Genomic DNA, 22832 nt, shown 5'->3' on the forward strand with positions numbered 1-22832 from the left:
CAAAATAACAGAGGAAAGCTGGTGGACTCCAGTTTCCAAAAGCCTGACTTGCTGGCAGTGCAACAGGGCAGGCAGTAACCTCAGCATGAGCAGTGAGGCAACTGCAAACAGATCCTTTAAGGGTTCTCTTGACATAAATAAACATGGAAAATAAATTATGTCTCTGGCATTCTGCCCTCAGCTGATGAGAAACAAGCTGCATTAACAAAATAGTTCAATAACCTGGAAGAGCTTCAGGAGGAAGGAAAGTGCTGCCTGTAGAGGAGGTTAGGAAATGTGGTAGACCATATGAAACCATACAGGGCAAAAGTACTCGCAAATTGAATTATGAGTGATGATGGTTTTCCTGTGAGAAAGAGCAGAAAGGAGAGGTGGTGTCTGTTGCTGATGGTGGATGTGAAAGGGAGGGTGAGGGCAAGGGTGCCAGGTTTACATCCTGAACTTTGAAGCTGTGACCTGGGGAAGTCACCTGTGTTTTCACTTTGTCATATGAGCAGTGATAATTTTGTGCTGGGGGATACACTGTGAATGAGGATATCAAATCTCCTGGGACACTTGGTGATGTAATTGCCATCCCCAGAGGTGCAGCAGTAGGTGCCTGGGCAGAGGGACTGCAGGAGGGCTGCTCCTGCCATCATGGGCAGCTGTCCTGGCTCTTTGTGACACAGAAAACCTTGAACTTCAGCCCCAGCCCACCCTGCTCCTTCCTGTTTCCCACTGCTCCCGCTATCTCCTGCTTCATCTCTTAATTAGACAGGATTGGCCATTACCCAGTATATTCAGAGCTCCCTGAAAGCTTCTCTCTTATAGCAACCTCTGGATGCATCGGAACAGTTACTATTTCTCTATTCACTGTTGCATTTCTCTGGCTTCTCTAGAAAATTCCTTTTGGTCATTAAGTGACTTAGCTGTTAGGGCTCAGATGGCTGCTGTTCTCTCAGCTTTAGAAATCACTTGCTTCATTTCCCTGGTGCTGTGTCAGCCCGGCGCTGGGGAGGGAGAAGGAGGGTGCCCGGCATGGAACACATGCCCTGGCTGGGAGGCTCTTGGGGGCTTCCCCAGCACCATCCTTGTCTGCAGGGACAGCTCTGGGCAGACAGGAGGGCCAAAAACGGCCTCAGTTTGTGGAGTGATGGCTGGAGGACCCTTCCCACTTGTGCAGGGTCTCCTGATGACCCCGCTGAAGGAGGAGGTTCAGCAGTGGCCTGATGCTGCTGCACACTTCTAGTTCACCTCCACCAGGCTGCCCTTCCTGGGGCTGCTTCCTCTTCACAATTAAGAAATAATACAGAAAATTGTCTTCTCTTGAAGACACCTTGATTCAGTCATGATAAATTTAAAGCTCACCTTGGTGGGTTGGCCCAGTGCATGAGCTCATTTGTTCATTTTTTGTGTCAGCATCCCTTGGTGACACCCGGGTTTGGATTAGCCTCCTTTATTTCTCACTCCACCCTTTTTGGCTGATTAAGATATCTGTGCCATTTTTCCTAAGAGAGGAGAGGAGGTCTGGCTGACTGCCCTGAAAAGACCCTTGATGGTAACATTTCATTGCCAGGTGATGAATGCAATTATTTGAATTCCTTTCCACTTATTCTAAGAAGGCAATTGCAAGGCAAAAGCCTGTCACTAGAATGCTTGGCCGCCATATGAGTGGGCTCTAGCACCCTGCTGGGCCATGCCCCCTATGCTGGAGTTGTTAATTCAGGACTTTGGGGAGCTGCTGGCAGCACTGGAAAATATTTGATGCCGTTTTTGAGATGTAGTGGAATGTATTAAATTGCACTGAGTGAATGTGTATTTAAATATTTGTGTAAACCCATGCACATGCATTGATTATTCATGGAGTTTAAGAAAGCTCAGGTCCCATGCACTGCAACAGGCTTGCAGTAGCCTTCCACCTTTAGCAAAATCTAATGATTTTCTAGAGGAATGAGCACTGGGGGTTACTTCAGGAGCCAGGTGTTTTTTCCTAGCATGGCTTGGTTTGCTGTGCCCATCAGGAAGGCAGAGGCAGAGTCAGGGGTGCCTGGACCAGTGGCCACCCAGAGCAGGGAGCTGGCCTCAACCCCAGTAGAAGCAGCCCTGCTAGGGCTGCATGAAGCAGCTCTCACCAGGCAGGTGATGTTCCTGACAGGTGAGCAGAGAAACAGCTAATGACTTCTTCCATTTGAGAAAAGTTTCCTAACACTGCTGGGGAGGTCATCGTACTTCCCCCAGAACCATTCGTCTTCTTATTCACAGCCTGTTTGCATTCCTGCCACATCCAGTCTTCCCTGGATTTGCACAGCCACTGGCACCTGGCAGATGCTGCCTGTCCCAGAAGCAAGGAAGTGCTCAATCCAGTCCCGTGTGTGCTTTATTTGTCACTGTCGAAAATCCCCCGAGTGCAGACACCTGAGAGGTGTCCGTAGGAGAGAGGTTGCTGTCTGAAACAGAAACAATGCATTCAGACCCAGTGGGCAGCTCCCTCACTAACACCAGCACAACGTGGCCTTACTCTGCTGATGTCCCTGACCCGACCTAGCGATCTACACTGGAAGGCACATTCAGTATGTGATGCCCTATCTTTAGCACAAGATGGAAGTCACAGCCAGCTTCAGGCAGTTTTACCTAGGAATGGATAATTTTTCCTCATTGTCTGTTAAAACAGATTTCAACCATTTAAAAAAAATAGTTTGAAAATGGTTTAAGAAAAAAAGGAAAAAAGAAGCAATAAAGAGTCTTCAAATGACTAAATAGCAAGACCTCACAAACAAGATCAAGTAAATCATAGGAATTTGTAATTTTGATGTGGAAGAAAATGCCTTTTCCTGGATTTATTTCTCCTGTAAAGGGTGAAACGTGAAGTTTTTCCAAACAGCACAGGGCCTGTTTTCCTGGAGAGTGGATGGTATGCTGCCAGTGCCTGTGCAGAAGGCAGCAGGAAAAGGCAGAAGGTAGCCATAGCATCTGGGAAGAAAGGGTTGGATCCAGTCCCACTTCAAAAGAGGCAGAAGTGAGTGGGTCCAGAGCCTGAAGACATCACTCTCAATTTGCTTGGGCTTCGTTACTGGAAGACCAGAGCATGGCAATGACAGAAAGCCAAGCTGAGGTGGAACTCATAAGACAGAGATCTGATAAGGGACCATCACTGCTTGGGAAACCCTGGAAACCCTGGTGCATTGGAAACTATTGACTTTATTATTATTTTCTCTCGTCTCTGTTATTTGATTTGGTTGGGCATTTTCCAAATCATTCCCATTCCCAGGTGGAGAGAGTGGAAGGACTGTATTTCACATTTTGTAGTCTGTATGCCTTGATTAATTAGGCCGTATGTTCAAAATTAATGAAACTGGCTGATATTGCTGAGGTTTAAAATAGATTATATCCATCTCCTACCATCAATTTTGCAAATAACCACTTGTTGGCTTCTTGAAGTGTTACATATAGAAAACAGGCTGTGCACTGCCAAGGAGAAGCCATATTTAAAAGAGATAATATGTCTTCTGTGTGAGCTCAAATGAGGAAATTGATGCTTGTAAAGCTCTTTAAAGCATGGTTATGTCAAGAGCAAGAAGATCACTTTTGTTTTTCATTTTTATGCAAGGTGAAGAAAAGACTTTTTTTCCTTCTTCTCTGAGCACTTACAATCTTCCACCATAGAAATTGGTGATAATTGCTGAAAATGACCCAACTGGGTCAAGGTGTAATTTTGAATCTTGAGTATCTTTCACTCTGTGAGCAATTTGAATGATTTGACTTTAACACCTTGGCAAATCATCACTGGAAAAAATAGAAATCTGGTGAGCAGATGCCAGTACAGAGCAGCATCTATCCAGGCAGTGGGAAAGCTGCTCCTTTTCTTCTCCCACTTCTTCATTTTGGGAGATTTTCTTAGGTTTGAAGAAAGAAAGGGTGAGTTTTGAGTTGCAGGGTGAAGATGAACTTTGAATAGCAAGGTGAGAATTCTCAGACTGCACTGGTATGTAGGAGTGGGCCAGGGCTCAGCAGCCTGTTGATCCTGCTCTTGGCACCAGCCACCGCCCCGGGGCTGGGATGGAGTGCTGTGGAGTAGGATGAGATTTCCTGTTGTGTATGTGCAGCCCTCAGTGTCCCTGCTCATAACTCGTGCTCTGCCAGCCATCTCCCTGGGACAGAAGAAATGCCTATTTAATTACTGCGGCTTTGATTCTGACAGCACAGATTTCCCTCACTACCTTCTAACCGTCACGGTTTAGTGCCAGCAAAGATAAAGCCCCTTTGCAGAGGCTGTTTGTTCCTGCTTGCTCCCACACCAGATAAAAGCAGGGAGAGGAGCAGAGAGTGATGCCTTCCACAGCCATGGGACCTTTTCCACCAGTATTTAACCCAGCTTGCAGCAACACCTCCCAGTTGTACATAAATGGGGCTGAAAAGATGGGGAATGTGATTTGGGATATCCTTGGCAAAACTAGCCAGCCCTTTGTTTTTTGGGGCAGAGAAGTATTCAGCAGGGAGGTACAGAGCCTGCCCACAGCACCTAGAGCAGGATCCTGCCTGCAAGATGCAGAATTGGGCCACCATGGAGCAGGCTGGCACAGGCAGTGCCAGGGTGATCCCAGAGCATTCCCCTTTACCCACATTAGCAAGTGCTCTGGGTTTGGCTTTGGGAGGGATTTGGAGGATACTCATCGTCCAGGTGGTCATTCAGCCCAAGTTTTGCCTGCAGTTCATTTGACACTACTAGCTGCACATATTTTGTTACCATGTTGCAGTACCAGTTTAGACAGTTTTCTGCACTGTGTTTAATGCCAGCTGTGGTTTCATTACCATTACTGGCAAAACCTGACAGTACTTTGGAACATGTCCTAATTTCCCATCTTACTGTAGAGCAGAAGGCTTGTCCATGCTCCTTGCACCACACACACAGAAAAGCAACAGACCCAGTGTGATCCTACAGCAGGCGGATGAACTCGTCCCCTTTGAATGCCTACAGAGATGTCTCAGCAGCTCTTTTTACATTTGGCCCTTACCTGAGCCCAAGACAGAGCACAAGAGGCTAGGGGAAGGGCTGGTGGAAGCAGGGGCTCAGAGAAGCTTTCCACATCTCTCCTACTAAGAAATGCAAAAATTATCAGTTTAAGGAAATCTTGGCTCAGTGATGGAGAAGCAAAAAGGTTCTCTGTGATGGCAATTGGGCTGATCCAATTTGGTAGCTTGAAAAGCACTGATTCAGCAATCAGTAAAATATTTACTCTCTTTGATAACAAAGCTAATTTATTCACATGCATATAATTGAAGCACCTGCTTATTCCCATTGACTTCACTGGGCTTTAGACACAAATGATCACTGTAGCAGGACCAAGAGAGAGAAAAACAACCCAACAAAATATAGCACAGACTTCCATCTCCAGGTATCTGTTGTTTTAACTGATACATTTTTAATGCAGCTTCACTGGGGGAATAAATACAATGAAAATTAAAGCACAAAAGCCCAGCTGCATGGTGATACCTGTGGTGAAAGTCTGACTTCCACTTGGGTAGAGGCTGTGTGAATGACTTTTTAAAAAATTTCATTCTATTGGAAGGGAAAAAAAAGAGGCTGATACATGAAAAATTAGGGTGTTGTGCTTCATATCTTGTGTAATTAGCAAAGCTGACAAACATAATTAGAAAAATTTGTCTGTTAAGCAAACACTGATTGTGGGTGAGGATAACTAGCAGTGCTTCCTCCAGAAACAGCTGGGAGGTGAGGGTCTCACTTCAGCTCTCCTGGATTTATTCTGCAGGGATGTTGGTACTCAGCAGCTGCTCTCAGCACTCAAGAATATTTTTCTTCTTTGGTTGGTGTCGTTTGATGTGCTGTAACAACTTCTCCATCCTAAATACGGCTTTGTGGTGCCAAAGGGCTTTGGTAGGGGAATGTTCCTGCCCAGCCCTATATGTATACCTGGTTATGGGTCTCCAGGGCAGACAGGACTCTGCTGCTGGAGGTTTTTTTCCTTTCTCTCTGTGTATCTCACTAGCTGGTGTTACAAACTCAGTGGCAGGCTTTCCTTGCCATGGTGCACGCCAAAGACTTCTCTTGTATTTTGATGATTACCAAGAGATGTTTTCAAGCTCTTCAGCTGCAGCTTCTAAATGAGCCTGCATAGCTTGGAGGAACTGTATATTGCTACCCTCTGGGTGCAATACTGGTGGTATGACACTAAAGTATCAGATGCTGAGAGTTTTCAGTGGCCTCATTCCAGAAGTGCTGCTTTTAGAAGAATTGGTGCCTTGTTGTGCATTAAATTATTTATAAATTGTTCTGTTGGTGTTCTGTTGGGTTTGAGAATTAAAAGGTATATGTGAGAAAAACTTTTCAATAATGAAATAAGGTAACAAAAAGATAAAGCCATTATATGCATAATTAAAATGATACATAACTGTATCTTCTTTATGTAGCTGCTTCAGCAATCTTAACTATTAGGCTGAGTAATCAGCCCCTGAATCCTCCCCCTGTCTTACTCCTGGTCTTGCTAAAGATGTTGCAGATTTGCCCTAAGTAGGGCCCTGGTTGGTCCCTTGGGGACAGTGGTCCCGTCTTCCCCCTTTTCCACAATTTTGAGCTTGGAGGGTGGGACATAATATGACGAGGCAGAAAGACAAAGTCTTCAGTTTGCTCAATAGCTTTTTTTTATCTTACCCCTTCATTAGTGTGTTCTTGCTTCAAGTGTCAAGATGCTCTGAGCCTTCTGAGGGTGCACTAAGTGGTTTAGACATCCCCTTATAAGAAGCAGTAAATGTTTTCTCCTTGTCTACTTATTGGCATGATGTAGAGCTCAGACACTGAACTGCAAGAGGCCAGACTGGGAGCAATTTTCTTAAGATAAAGAGCTCTTCCTGCAGGCATGTAGTTGATGGGCAGTGGTTGTTGAAAGAAGCTCGACCAAAAACCTCCTTAGTACTCTGGAGCATCCTGTGCCTGTAATGGAAAATGTAATGTCCTGCTCCTGTGGGGCAGGTTTTCTGCGAGTGGTGAGGGAAGGATCACGGCCCCACAGGTGCCTTCCTTGGGTACAGAGCCATAGGGAGTGTCTGGCCACACTGCCAGTGGGACCTGCTCAGTCCCTCTTAACAAACCAAGGGGACTTGGAAGGACAGTGCCTGAGAATGCTGCTTTGATTTAACCTGGGGTGCCTTGGAGACACATGGCTGGAAAAGCGACAAAATGAGCTCGAATAACAGCATAGTCAGCCAGCTCTTTAATTTAAAAAATGTGGTTTCACTACTTCTCTAGCTGGTCCCAGCTGGAGCCTGCAGTGTGGTAAGTGTGCGAATACAAAGAAGTATAATTTCCTGCAAACTTTCTATTTTCCCTCAAAAGCTCAGTCCTGCCAGTGCCAGACCCCACGCAGGGCTGCACTTCTGGCTTCCAGTACTTTAAGCCACATATAAGACTTGTGAACCTCCACATTCACAGAGAATAATTTAAGATTTTCTTTTCCTTACAAGCTATGTGTCCAAGGGAGCCTTGCTGTAAAGTCCACCCTATGTAACATTAAAACACACTTACTCACTAGGGCTCTGGGGAGGGCTCCTGTCTCTGGATGCTCCCCGTTTACTGTGGACCCTCATTCCCCACAACTTCACCTGCCCAAGCAGTAAGGAATTTTGGCTTTACCTCTCCTGTCCTCAGGGGCCTGGTCTTGGGATGGCTGATACATGCCCAGATCCTGCCTGAATTGGTCAGAAGGGTGCTCAGTCCTGTTCAGGCTGTGTACAAGGAGCAAGTGGAGCCTCCAGCAGCAAAAGGAGGCTGAAGCCACACACTTAAATGATTTTTCTTGCTGTTCAGATCAAATACATCTTGAATTTACTCTGCCTAAAGTTGCTTGAACTTTTCTTGTCCAAAGACCTGCTTGCTTTCCCCTAATAGTTTCAGTTTGCTATAGTGGCAGATTTATTGCTGGAAATGTTTTGCTCTAGGTGCTTAAGTTGGCAGGGATTATCTCTAATGTTCTGGGCACAGGCAAGAGGATGGGTGTAGTGGGTTCAAGGGCAAGGGGGCAAGGAGCCACATGCCTGTGGGGCAGCATCTGATCCCCAGGGGAACCTGTCACCTGGGAGCGCTTGGCAAGCCAAGTGGGTTGTGGATGCTGCACATGGGCTGTTGCTGGTGGGGAAATAACTGCACCGGTGATAATCTTGGGTTGCACAACACACCATGGGAAGACCCTACGATCTCTTGCAATGTGCCTGCTCCTGTCTGCTGAAGGCCCGGGGTGTTGGAGGACAGCAGGATGTGACAGGCTTACACAGCCTTGGCAGCATCCATGGGGATGAGGCTTACCCCAGCACCAGTGCCCTTGCTGGACACACCCCATCTTCTAAAAGGCAGGGCTGGAGCTGTAGAAAGTGGCAGGTGCTTGGAAATATCAAATTGTCTCATTCCTGCGGTAAAGAGGGGAGTAACATGTACTGATATTTTTATGGCTCTCCTGTGCCAGCTGCCATTTGAGCACAGCAGCAAAAGGAATTAACCTGCTCTTTAGGGGGAAGAAACTAATTACCTGCTTTTCTGAACAAGGTCATTGGTGGTCAAGGCAAAACCCTTTTCCTTTCAGTCAGCAGAATCTGGTGCTTTGCCTTGGTGCCTCCAAGGACCTGCACATTCCATTGTCTTCAACCTTTCTGGCAGATTTTGCTGGCCTTTCTGTTGTAATATGACCATTCCAAGTCCTTGAGCATCAGGGTGCTGCAACCATGACCACACATGGGTCCTCACCCCATGGGTGTTTCCCAGCTTTGGAAATCGGTATTTCAGCAAGTTATGGGCAGTTTGTGTAGTCCAACTAGAAGTACCTATAGACTCTGCAGTGGCAGGGTGATGCTGACTGCATTTCTGAACAAGGTTTAGTAGGAGATGAGAATGCTCTTGGGGTATTTAGGGCAGGAGACAGCAGGTCTGGATGGTTGATTCCCATATAGTTAACAAATGTACTTGATAGGTAGAGCCAAAGAGAGCAGTGGCCCACTCAACGTGCCAGGGCATGTCTCTGCTCCTGATGAAGAGCTGTGCTGGTGTCATAAGGAGAAGGAGTCTGCTTGTGATGTGATACAGATGGCCACTTTTACATTTTCAATCAAATGTGTTGACAGACCTTGTGTCATGAAGCTATAGAAGTAAAAATATATGGTCCTTTTTTAAAAAAAAAGAAAAAGGGCAAAGCAAACCTGATGTGATTAAGTGTATCCAATTTACCAGATGGATTTCTGCTCTGCTGTTCAAGATGCTCTCTTCCAGGACTTTCAGGCATTTCATATTCTGCTTATGTAGGAATGTAAGTTCTCTACATTTAATGAGTTTGATTGGTATCAAAAAATAGTCTAGAATTTCTCCTGCTGGGATGGATCTTGAGAAGAGACCAGGGGTTGAAGTTTTGCATAAATCTAGCAAGCACGGAGTAGTGGCTAGCCATAACTACAGCCATCTGCTTTGTCCTGCCATTACCACCCACACACACAGCCCTTACAGAGGTGAGATGTACTTTTAGCAAAGATTCAGCAAGATAAAAACATTTATCTTCCTTTACTGTTTATGCTATAGGCATTATGATGCAAAAGTCAAACCAAGCTAGGGATGGGTTTGGGAGACCAGCAGTGCTGGGGAGGTCAGCCTTTTATCTGGCTGCCAGAGCAGGGCCTTAGACAACTGGAGGTGTTCCCAGGTCCTTGGTGAGGAGAGGGACCTGTGTCCTGGGCTCTAACTGTGCTGGAGTGGCTGTCGCTGTTTGTCCAGCTCCCGTGGTCTGGTACATACATGACTGGTGCTGCATAGTTCAGCATGACTTGTAATACCTAATGAAATAACATTGTTTGGAGATGGGCAGATTTACTATTCCTTAAATTAGCATTTGGGGTGAGGGAAGTTCCTGTAAAAGCAAGGTCTGTGTTGTATGTTTCAACTCATTTGCCAAAGTCAGGCACAGGATAATTTGAATCTCTCTGGAGATGAGTGTAATCTGAGGATTTGTTTGGTGTCTGCTCTGTTCTGGTTGCTTTCTGGTTATGATCAACATCAGTTCTCACTGAAAGCAGAATCATCTGGTAGCCACAGGAAAATGCTCTGGACTGGTCATAATGGAACCAATTAATTATGAATTTTAGTTAGTTTGTTTTAATAATTAAAGATTCTTTTTTTCTGTCACATTTTGAAAACATCCAACACACTGTGGTGATGCAGGGCTCATTTTTCTATCTGTGGGTAATTTCTTCCAGCTCATGAAGCCTGTGGGGTGCTCCTGAAGTATTTCTCCAGAGTTGCTGGTACTTTCACCTGAAGGCTGATCACCTGATAATTGTGATATTATTGCTTCTTCTGGTTTAGTAGCCTTGCTTGTGAAGCCAGAAGGCTCTTTTTTGTTCTGTTCACCAGTTGTCCATAGCATCAATAATTGCTTGAAACACTTGTACAGCTACTAGAAAGAACCAGTAAACAAGAAAAGCTCATTGTAATACCACTGCTTTAAAGAGACTTTTTTAAGCAAAATCATAACCTCTCTTGTCACCCCTTAAAAAAACCTTCATTCTCATTTCAGTAAAGCACAATTTGTACTTCTTTTAAAAGAATTCATCGTTCTCTTGCTCATATTGGTCTCAATCCAGTAGGAAGATCGGAGTGTTTGGAAGTTCTTTGCACAGTCTTTTTGGATGATGTCAATAGCCATATGCCAGATACTTGGGAGGCTTGGAGATTTTAAGTAAAAGTCCAAACATCTGTGTGCTGACCAGAGCCTCCCCACAGTGTGCAGGGCAGGTGTCCTCACTCCAGTGACTGAGAGGGCTCAGGGAGCCTCCTGATGCTGAAATTCCCTTGGACATGGGCCACAGCAGCTGCCCTCCCTGCTGTATAGATGGGAGAGGGTAGGAGAGCATGGGGAGAGGAAGGTCAAGGCACATTCTGTTCCCTCAGTCCATCTCCAGCAGATGTTTCCAAAGGAGCACTGTCCAGCTGGCTCTGCTCACAGCAGCCCTCAGGCAGCTTTGGACTCTGATGACCCTTGAACAAAATTCTACAGAAAACCACGGGTAGTCCTGTCCTGTGCCCAGAAAACCCCGATTTACAAAGTCTTGGCTTTCACTTTTTGTCATACAGAGAGGATTGCCTCATGGATGAAGCAATCACTCACCATGATTTATTGTGCTGTGTCAGGCCGGGAACCTCTTCCCTGGCTGCATCTGGATTACAGCTAGGCACATGATGAGAGGAGTTCTGGGCTTACAAATGCTGTCAGAACTGGATTTGGTAACATTTAATTCAGCCCTGTCACAGCAGATCTGAGGTTAGATTTGATTTGAGCACAGCGGTGAGCAATGCTGGTAGAGAAGGGAAGATGCCAGGGGAAAGTATTGCCCAGGTCTGGGCACATGGCTAGCTGCTGGTGTCCATCACAGAAGGAGCCAGCATCCAGAACTGCCTGTCCTGGGATTCTGTGTGAGCTGGGGACATCACAGATCATCATCGGTGGTCATTCCAAGAGTGGCGACTAACAGATCTTGTGGATTCCTGTTGTTCCATCTCTTAACACTGGAGTTGAGTTTTCCTCTAGTCTGCTTAGACATTGCCCATCCTACCTGGATTTGTCAATCAAGACCGTACTCTTGGCTCATCCTGTGTAAATGGAGCTGGAGCAAGCCTGTGAATTAATCCAACAGCTGCCAAACTGAAGGATGCAAAGCCAGGCACAGAGTGGATTACCAGCAGCACACGTGCTCTAAAGTCAGTTTAAAAAGCACGTCCAAACTGATGCCAGTATTTATGAGCCATATATTGCAATGGTGGTTAGATATTGCACTTCTCAATGGAATGGAGCACAGGGGTTGTTTAGCTCCCCTCCAGGGATGTTACTGGCCTCTGTGCCCACCAGAGGACTAGAACTCATTGTGGTTCCATTTTCCATGGGAGTTCTGGCACCTTCCTTTGAAGTGAGTGGTGCTGAGGGTACATGGAGAGAGCCAAGGTCCCAAGGCTGCTGTTCATCACAGGATCTGACTGCGGGCATGCGTCACCATGCCATGGTGCTGCCAGGTGAGAGTCTCATGTGCATGCAGGCAGCCTCCAACTGCACCTGCAGGGCTATTTTCACAAACCCAGCCATGAGTATGTGATTTAGAGCTATTTCTGTAGCAAGATAAAAGGATGCTAATTCAGTCATTTACCTAACTTCCTATCACAGTTCGAGACCATTACAAACTAGGCATTTCTTCTCTTCCTTCCTGGATAACTCAGTGTTGACAAAGGATGCTTCACCATGACAGGCAGCATAGTGCAAAACTAGGACTGATGTAGAAACAGAAAACTATTGCTGTTGAAACTGCTTTTTGATGTTCATGAGGAATTTCAGTTATATACAGTTTTTTTATGTTACTGTTTTATTTTTGCATTGTTCACTCACTTCAAGTGGAAATTTTTAGAATGTGCTGGAAAACATCCAGTGATTGAAGGACTCCCTAAAGCCCATGTGTATTAAATCTCCACCAAGAAAAATACACATTTATATTGAAAATGCAGCATAAACTGTGTTTTGTTGATATGTTTTGTCACTCTTCGGTACTCTGAAAAGAAAATTAAGCCATATGTAGCAAACACTGTGCTGTGTTGTGGTGCACTGCTTTGCTCAGCTGCCTTCTATGGGTGGGAATTGGTTCTTTGATCTTCAGTTCAAAGGCTGTTTCTATGGTCTGCAGAGAATTTCCTTCTGCTTCCACATCTCTTTATTAACTCTGTGTTTCTGGGGATGCTCTGGGTATCCATCCAACCAAAGAGCTGCTTACACCTTGTGTAACACCTCTTGCATGGTGGATGAAACTTGTCTCCAAATGAACCTTCTTTTGTGCCCACCCTGACAGACAATGGACATCCTTCCCCCAATACCCAGGAGAGGTAACATGAGCAGAGCTGGTCAAATGGGCATTAAGTTGCATTCTAGACCTGACCGCATCTGACAGGACCCACAGGCAGCCAAGTTAGCATCCAGTTGTGGCTGTTGCACTAACAGAACATTTAAAGCCAGGGCTAGGGAGCAGAAGTCATCAACAGCTGCATTAGCTTCCAACCTGGATTCTGTGCCCAACGTTTGCTCAAATTAAAGAGTTGTTTGAATTCAAGCAGGTCCTCTGATGGCAGCTAATGAAACTGGTCTTGCAGTTCAGCAGTGGCATCAGCCAAAATCCTGGTGGCAATCCAAATTGCAGGTTTTTTTCTCCTAAGGAATTAATCAGCTGGTTTTGTGCATGTGATAGCTCATTAGGAGAGGTGTGTGGCAACCTCTGGAAGGGAAGTGCTGGTTCTGTGGGACCCAGAGGCCTTTCCATTGCAGGAACATGCTTCTCTGAGTATTGCAGCACCATATGTCTTGCTCTAATTAACGGGTGTTGTCCCTGGGGTCTTTTGATCTCAGGAAAATGACTGTAAAAATTGTAATACTGTAAACCTTCGATAACTTGGAATAAAACCGCAAACAGCTCAAAGCAATTTTCTTTAATCTATCTTATGGTGTTGGGGATTTTTAAAAAAATTATTATTATTTTAAAAGCTTCCACCCTATTTAATGGTAGCTGCAGAGAGAAAGCAAAGTGTAATTTGGAAATTAGTTCCAGATGCTTGAGTTGTAGCTTTATTTTACTAATCTAGGTCATTAATTTTGTTGAATAGTATGTTTGGATTTTCTTCCCTTGCCTGTGTGAAGCATGACTGCAGGGATTTCTGACAGGAAAGGAAGCTTTCAAAATCCTCTCACCCCTGGGCAGCTCCACTGAAACAAAGCCTGCTTCTCTGTGGTTATCCAGCATGGAAGGCAGGAGATGAGCCATGGAAAAGAGTGGTGGGGTGATTTCTGCTGCTGCTGCAACCTGGGGCATGGGGCACAGTGGGTAGGGACCAGGCTGCCCCAGGCAGAAAGCCAAGGGCCAGGTTCAGGTCAGAGTAAGGCTTTAACCTCCCAGCCATCACAGCACCCTTTTAAAATGATTAGAACTGACTTGTCACTTGATTAATGAGAAAAGGTGCAGTTTGGTAAAGCTTTTCAAAGACTATTAATAAAAGGGATCCTTTTCGATGGAAAACAACTTGCTTCTGCTCAAGCCTTGGACTACCCCAAAGATTCAGAAACTGGGATATACTAGGATCCTCTCAGTGCATGTTGCACATCCAGATTGTCTCTGGAGGTGTGTTAGTTGCAAAGATGTGCCTGGAGAAATGTTGATGACGATGACTCAGACCAGGGAGAAGAGCCCATGGGTATTGCCACTAACACCCTCAGGCAGAGCACTGAGGGCACTGCTTGTGCCCCTGCCAACAGTGTCCTCAATTTAACCCCAGTTTCTTCATTCAGCTTTGATGGGATCAGTATGAACACAGTCTGGGATACTGGTGAAAGCTCAGGGTCTGCTCCATGAATCTGCCAAGGAGCCAGGGACTGTGGTAAAGCACTGCTCTTCTCTCAGTTTGGCAACAGGCTGGGTACATTGAGGATAACAATCTCCATCCCTGAGCAAAGGGAATGTTATGACCTCTACAGTACTAATGCTGCTTCTCTCCAAGAGAAAAAAATCCTGATTGTTTGGGCCTAAGCTTTAGATAGATGGCCATTTTAAGAGCAGGCAGAATTGTGCAGCCGACTTGAGTATAATTTCCCTGCTTTTCCTGATTTCTGTTTTGCTGTTTATCCTGTTTATCCTCTCCTTGTTATACTGAATTAGTTTGTCTTCTTGTAAACGGCAACCTACCACCCTTAAAAAGAAATCATCAGCAAGAAAACTTGCTGACTGAATCTTTCCTTTGCCTATGGCAGTTGAATAAGCCCATCATCTTATATAATATTAATATTTGTAAAAGCAGACCTACAGAGCTCATAAATCTTCCATAAAAGAGGGGCAATATCTATGTCTATTTTAAAATGAAGCAGGTAAGTAGGTTCTAGAAAAAAAATATATTGATACAAAGGAAGTAGAGAGATGAATGAAATGAAATTGCCATTTTAATATGAAAATTGTCTCCACATAAGTAATACCAGAGGCCTCACTGCCATGGGAGGCAACACTTTGCTCTGGGTGATCACTTGACCCTGGAAAGCTTCAGTCCCTGACTGCTGCCTGGCATTCCATTCAGGTGGCTTTAGGAGAAAAATGAAGGTCCAAAATTGCAGCAGAGATTATTTGCAGAGGGCAGGACTGCATTACCATTTTGCTTAATTTTGTGCTTCTCCAAATGCAAAAAAAAAAAAAAAAAAAAAAAGAAGTGAAAAAAATCTGTAGTTTTGGATTCTGTTAAACTTTTTTTTAAGGCAAGAAGCAGGCTTTTCCCCATTACAGATGGGAACCCAGATGAGAAAAATAAACACAGGGTTTATTTAGCCAGTTGAGTGAGTAATCTGTCTCCAAACCCATGAGTGGAGCTGCTCCATGAAGGAGTGACGCTGGCATTGCCCCACCCCAGCCAAGCTGACGGTGCTGACACTCCCTCTGCAAAGGCAAACTCTTATTTGGAGCAGTTGGTTTTAGACTTTGTAAATGTTTTATTGGGTACCCCCCATGGTAGGATGGTAAAATGAAACCATTTGAAGATTGTAGAGGCAGGGGAAAATTAAAAAAAAAACCAGTAATTTTTTTCACTTTTCCTAATAGCAGTGTCTTGAGACAGTTCCAATGACTGTTTCCCACTGCTGAGGGCATGGTGCAAGTCCCCACCTGGAATGGGGTAAGGGGGCCCTCTTGCCCCCAGAAGAGACACTGTTCTGTCCATAAGCATCCCGGCTGTGGTTTGCAGACAATATGTGTGCTGATGCCCTGCACTGAGCAGCACCAGGGCTCTTTCTGGCAGCTGTGCTTAGCTGCTGAGAGGAGGGGAAGATGGATGGGTGGTTTTGGACCTTTCTGTCAGGCATGCAATTCTTCCATTTTTGCTTTTTTGTTTTTTTTTCCTGGACCAGAGCCAGTGCAAAGTCTTTCATTCTATATTGCTCAATGGTAGAGTTGGATCAGAAGACTCCTTCTGGTCTTGGCTCCCAGACCCATGTTTGCTGGTGATGATTCCAAAAAACTGAGCCAGGATCATGGCACCCAAACTAAGGTACCTGCTCCGGGGCATGGAATGAGTAATGTAGTGCAGCTCCACTTGTGCCCAGCTCCTCTCAGAGCCAGAAGATGGTTAGACAATGGCTTAATCTGATTTTTGTCTTATTAGGCAATTCTTTTGCTTTTGAAATAGTTGTTGAAGCTGAATATTCTCTTGGGATTAGGTCAATTCATTTAGCATAGTGCACTTTTAAGGAAAAGCTTTCATTGTGCCAGCTCAGGAAAGATATATGTTTATGGAATTTTAGCATTCTCTTGAAATCACTATTTCATTTAAACATTTTAAGCTAATGAGAGTTGGCGAAAAAAAGTGCTTTTTTATTAAGGTGGAAATAAGAAGGGGATGAGTTGAAATTATCTCAATGGAAAATGTTTTCATATTCTTTTTTATGGAAGTATGTAAGTTTAGCCTTTGTCATTATTAAGGACAAGAAAATATCTGAGAAGCTTTCATGGTGCACAAAGATAATTAGCCAGACAATTTCTCCTGCTCTTTCTCATCTTCAAGCCAGCTTCAGTCTCATGAAATTTTCTGCCACAGCAAAGGTGGAATGTTAAAAGTTCAGTGTTATGAATCAGCTTTGCTTACAAGGAGAGAGGAAACCAGCCAGAATCCCTACACAGAAAAGAGCTGAATGAGAGCAATATCACAGAGGTCTGTAAAACTAAGGAGGATCTGAGTAATGCAGGATATACTTGGTGGTCTAGATGAAAATCACATGAAGGAACATCAGTGCTTGCAAGGTAGATCAGGTGCAGGGTTTGTGATCTCTGACCACTCATTCTGTCTTTTATGTAGAGAGCCCCTGATTTTCTTTGGGCTGTCTGTGTTTGTGCTTTCTCTGTCCCTTGGGGTTTAGGAATGAAAGAAGACCTGTACAGATTTTGGATATCACTCTGATGTTGCTTTCCCCAGCCTTTTGCTGCTGTCTGCAACCCCAGGAGCCCCCAAAAACAGCTGAGTTGTGTCTGTCTCCAGTGCTGCCATTAGAGGATAAATGACACTGTCTCCATTGCCAGGGAAGAAACCAAATTAAACTCTGCCATCTTCTGCAATTGATGGACCAGCTGCTGACCCCCATGTCACAGCCAATTTCTCACAAAGAATCAAAGATTAATTGTATCTCTAATTTCTGTCACAAATGGCTTGGTTGTGCAAAGGGACAGCTAGTAGCAGGGGAGAAGAGGGGATGGCACTGGGCTTGGCCATCAGCCCGATGGCAAGGAAGGGCTTTGATGATGCTCACACATTCCCAGCAAGGTGGTGACTGATGGAGTTGCATTAAGCAATAAGAAATAGCCAAATAAGCTGTTTACTGAGCACACCATCCCAGTGAAATAAGGCAACTGTGGAGGAGGGTGGCGAGGGAAGTGAATTGCTGGTGATAAACCCAGCACAGCAGGCCATGCTCCCCAATGGAGAGTCACACCAAGCCTGAGGAGATGTCATAAAGCTCTGCAAGAGTGAATGTGTTTAACTGGACTTTGCAGAGAGGGGACTGGGGCCACTGTGGCATTCAGGGTGGTACCTGCAGGTGACACCAAATTCTGAGACTTTCAGAATGTAGCAATAAGCAGCTACTGGCTTCTGGCACTAATCTGCCTACCATAAATTTGTGGTGTATTGATTGCAGTAGAAGTCTGAATCAATACCAGTCTTGAAGAGGCTCAACAGATCAATGTTTGATACAGATAAAGAAAATAAAGGGCAGGTGTTTATGGCATCCTCTGCATGAGGTATTATTATTCTTCCTTGCTCATCCTTCTGTCGAGGAAAGGGAGGGAGAGAGAAGGAAGGTAAGAAAGGATTTAGAAAGGTAATTCATGAGACATTTTAAAAGCAGCTGTAAGAAGGAGATTTATAGCAATTTTTTTTCCATTTTTTTTAGCCTGAAGAGAGAAAGAGAAAAATCTTCATAGAGATATATATTGTCCTTTGAGAGACAAATTCTGATTTAACAGTGAGTGTGGGTTTAATGAGATCCCTGTGGCAAGGGGATCACCGGCACATGGCTGTACTTGCTTAGGCTTTGGGAAACAGGGGCATCCAGGGGTTCCACAGGTCTCTGCTGCTTTCTGGTGGTAGAGAGACCCACACCTGGCTGTAAATACTTTAGGGCAACTGGCAGGAAGATGATTCAACCAGTGAGTGTGGAAATGCTGGAAGGGAGGGCTTAGTTTTGTGTCAATGCTGAGGTCATCTGCCTTAGGTCTTGGATGACTGTGTGGCACAAAGTGGGCTTGTAGACTTCATGGCTGAGTTTATTTCCAAAAAAAATGCTGGTGTTGTGAAGGTGAAGGTAAAACAAGCCACATCCACAAAATCATTTAAGTTAGAAAAGACCCTTGAGATCATCAAGTACAACCATTAGGCTAACACACTCAAACCATCAGGATGCATTGAAGGGAGAGGACCTTCAGAGCTTCTCTCCCTGTGTCTATATTTCCTTCCTTTCCTTCTCTCATTTCCCCTTTGCCTTGTTTCACAGGACTGGCTGACAAAATTTGGGTATCTGCCTCCTCCGGACCCTGTCACAGGGCAGCTGCAGACGCAGGAGGAGCTCACCAAGGCCATCACTGCCATGCAGAGGTTCGGGGGGCTTGAGGCCACAGGAGTCCTAGGTCAGTGGTTCATGACCTCTCCTCTCCTTGGTGCACAGCAAGGCAGGAATAGTTTCTTGAAGGTCCATAGGAGAGAGGGGACTTGATATTATGTTCTGGAGCAGCATCAGGAAAAGCTCCACGGAAAGCTCTCGTGGCTGGAGCATATGGCTCAATTTGTAGCTGTAAGGGTAATTACATGGCTCAGGTGCTCTGCTGCCTTGTGTTTTCAAGAACCTGAGGCAAGCAATTATTTCAACAGACCCACAGACCCTTGGGGTTTTCAGTGTGCTTAAAATAGCTCTTGGTGTGTTCAAAAAAAAAGTAAACCAACAAAAAGAATTTATAAAGACAAGGGAAAAAAGGAGAAAGTTGTCCTTGTTCAAAACCTTACTTGCAGCATCAAATTGAATTGAACAAAAGTCCTGATTAAGCCTCCCAATTTGTATACATAGATATTCTGGATTTGCTGCTGCTGGGGCACAGACAGGGAAGGGAGAAGGATGATGTTGCATCACCCCAACTCTGTTTGCTCCTGCCCACAGTGCATAGGGCCAGGAGGGTCTTTGGGGCTCCCCTGGGATCTCACTGAGCCACAGCAGCTCCACATAGTCCCCAGTCATGCCCAGCCAGCTGGGAGCCCATCATCTGCTCCAGCAGCTCTGTTGGCCAGCAGGGGCAGGCAGTGGCATCAGCATGGCAGGCACATCTGCCTGGGAGGTAGCAGTCCCAGGGCAAGCTGAAGCAGCTTGAGTTCCCCAGCATGGTCAGGGTCATTCCTCTCAATGCCCTCATTGAGGGAAGGACAAAGCCAGCATTATCCCTGCCTGCAGAGGGGTGCCTCTCTGCTCTGCACCCCTCCATGGCCCTCCTGTCATGGGACCAGCATGCTTCCACTGCTCAGGACACAATTAAAGAGAAGCAACTAATTAGCAGGTGGGTCTCTATCCATCCCAACACCCCAGCATCCCTCTGCTGGTCCCCTGAAGCTGCAGTTGCATCCCGACACTGGAACTTCCTTTATCTGGTGTTAATTGCGCATGTGCAGTAATTTCTCTTCCACTGCATCGCAAGCTGCAGAGATTTGAATGGCCACAGGAGTGGCCATTCAAATTGCAATTTCAGAGGGGGTGTTTGAAACAGGCTGGGCTGGAAGAGACTGCTGCCCTGAGCAGGTCATAGTTGTGGATTTGTTCATAAAAACAGAGTTTAAGAGGTAAAGTCAGCAGGGAAATGAGTGAATGAAACAATTTTTCTGCATTTCAGCTGGTAAAAATAGACACTTCAAGCTTTCATTCATTAAAAAAAAATTAATAAGAAGGATCATGGACATTCTTCAAATGAGCTCCTAGCTGAACAGAGGTGGATTTTACTTACAAGTGAATGTTTCTCCTTGACAGAAGAATACTGGGAAAGTCATCAAGAGAGAACAAAACAGAATATTTAAAAAGATACATTTTAAAACATAATCAAAGCTGGCCACAGATGGGCTTCCAGCAGGAATTGCTATCCAGTGGTGTGAGCAGCAGTGGGACATGGGGGGCTCAGTGTTCTGTGGGTATCACCATGACATGCTGGAGCTGGTGCCATGTTCCAGTGGGCTCCTAAATATCAATTTTTGCTCTTCTGGTTCATTCTTAGCACTTCATTTCCCATCTCTTTGTTCCCCTGGGATTTCTTAACCCACCATTCCCATGATTTCTTGTTTTTCATTTAACCCTAGATGAAGCCACCCTGGAGCTGATGAAGACCCCTCGCTGCTCTCTGCCCGACCTCACCATTGAAGAGACCAGGAGGAAGCGATTTGCCCAGGCTGTCACCAAGTGGAGCAAAAGGAACTTGTCCTGGAGGTAGGAATTAATCTATATCTGCTGAAATCTTGCAGCAAAAGACCAATTCCACAGTCAGCTTTGTTAAATATGGCTTTGAGGTGAGTTTTAGGGTGATGGTTAAAAGATGTCCCTCTGAGCTCCCAATACCCCATAGACTATTTATTTTAACTCTTCTCCTGACAGTCTCAGTAGTGACTTCTTGGACCACTTGGCAGTGCCTGGGAATGGTGCAGATCAGGCTGGTGAATTAGCTGGGAGCTTTTTGCTAGGTTGCAATGGTTGTTAGAGTATCTTTTTTTCTTGAGGGCATTAAGATTCTGCTTTTTCAGGCAGCTGCCAAAACTGGAGCTTATTCTCTTGGCCCACCCAAGTCCAAGCATAGGAGCATTGTTGGGGGTTGAGTGTTTTTATGTTACTGTGTCAATTGAAAGAATTTTTGCCATTATCATGCCAATGGAGCTGGCCGGGCTACACCCAGGATATCTGATGAGTCCAGACAAAAGGGGTGGGTGGGAACGGCTCCTGGAGGGGCCTCTGAGGCTTCCGGGAGGGCACTCGGGTTTCCGGCCAGCTCGGAGGAGGACGCCCAGGATCTTCAGCCACGCGGCGGAGCACAGGAGAGCCAGACCCTCTGTGATCACCTGCCCTGCATCTGCCCTGTTCCAGCCTCCTGCCTCTGCGGACACAGCTGATCACCCGGACACACACGGTGAGCGAGGAGCCGCCGCTCCAGCCCGTTCCCGCCCGGGACCGGCGTGGCCACTGCCGACCCTCCCTCCTGCCCTTCAACAGATCCAGACTGGGACTAAGCACAGAGACAGCGTGCTTGCATCTAAAGGGACTGACACCAAGTTATCTATTTCGTTCTGTTAGCAATATTAACTGTTATTGTTTTCTGTTTGTACAGTTAGATATATTAGTAAAAGAGCTGTTATTCCCACCCCCTTATCTCTGCCTCAGAGTCCTTGATTCAAACAATTATAATACTTGGGGGGGAGAGTGGAACCAAAGTCTCTATTCCAAAGGGAAACTTCTGCCCTTACTGGCAGACACCTGTCCTTTCAAACCAGGACAAGCATTTTCTGGGTTATAAAGTCACTTCTTTTCTCCTAATCCTTGCCACAGGCAAGTATTTTCCCCCCAGTGTCAGGGAGTGACATATGTAGGTCCCTCTGCACCTGTGATACACGGAAGTTCAGGTCCAGCTTTCAGAAATATGCTGCAGGTCAGTGCTGGCAAGCAAACTGATCCCTGTCCTACCAAGATTTGTGCTTTTTGGAACTCATTTTTTCCCCTGAAGTACCATGTGCTGCAGTGACTTTGTCTTCTAAGAATAGTGTGGAGAATGAGGTGCTTATACTGTCCTGATAACACATCTGGATCCTATGTAAAATTCTGCTTATTAATAATAAGTTTCTCTTTGATCCTGGTATATCCATTAGAGAGAGTTCCTGTTCCTACTGAAGTGAAAAAATCTCAGCTTGGCTGTTGCTGTCAACACATGTTGAAACTATGGGCTTAGCAGAGATTTGGTCTAGGTTCTAGCAGATTCCTTTGAGACTTTGTTTTGAGGAAAGATAACATAGTTCAGTGTCAGGAAGAAACAATTTTAGTTCTTAGATGGCTTCATGTTGTGAAGTGACCCGTGGTATAAAAATTCCGCCTGTCTCCCTGTTTCCCAGTCTTGACTTGATGAGGAAAGAGGAAATAAAGAGGAATAAATCAAGGTGAATATGAATGATTTTTGCTCATTTGGCTGTGATGCGTTTTGCCTGATTCACTCACTCATTCCCACTGTCTCTAGGACACGCTTCCCAAGTGCTTCAGAGGAACTGTTAGTGAGATTTCTGCTTATTGTCATTAGTCCCTTTTTGCTCTGTCTGAGATTTAACCCTGACAAGTTTTGCCCTGGCCTGAAGGTGGTACCTACTTTGGGCTACCTGTCTCTTGAGGGTGTGGGATGTACTCCCAACCTCAGCAAACATGTTGTTCCTACTCCCCTTTTCATACCCATGGTGTCTTCCAGCACTCCAACAGCTACTTGGGAAGAACTTGAGTGGTGTGACATCCCCTTGTGACACCTGTAGTTACGTCTTGAAGTGTAGTCAGGTCATCACTGCCCATTGATGATGAGAAGTGGTGTGGTACCAAGTGATACGTCACATTACCGAGTGATTCTGGTACATATTGGGCAGGAGGGTAAGTGATGTGATCATAATTATTGCTTCAGCATTTAAAAATCTGTCAAACCATGACAACACTTTGGTGTGCTGGTGCACAAAAAAGAAAGTATCTGTTATTATTGGGGTAGAGCTGGCTAGA

The 22832-nt window shown here is 45.3% G+C and overlaps 1 protein-coding gene across 2 annotated transcripts in view; it reads left to right on the forward strand.

Moving 5' to 3' along the window:
* MMP17 (matrix metallopeptidase 17) overlaps positions 1–22832 on the forward strand; it is a 46044-nt gene that overhangs the window by 11653 nt on the left and 11559 nt on the right. For both annotated transcript variants that reach the window (XM_079322161.1, XM_079322162.1), the window contains exons 2-3: positions 18567–18699; positions 20402–20528. In XM_079322161.1, coding sequence (XP_079178287.1) covers positions 18567–18699; positions 20402–20528 — 260 coding nt within the window. The remainder of the gene's footprint in view (positions 1–18566; positions 18700–20401; positions 20529–22832) is intronic.

Source organism: Erithacus rubecula, assembly GCF_903797595.1.
Source record: "Erithacus rubecula genome assembly, chromosome: 19".
Taxonomy (NCBI): Eukaryota; Metazoa; Chordata; class Aves; order Passeriformes; family Muscicapidae; genus Erithacus; species Erithacus rubecula.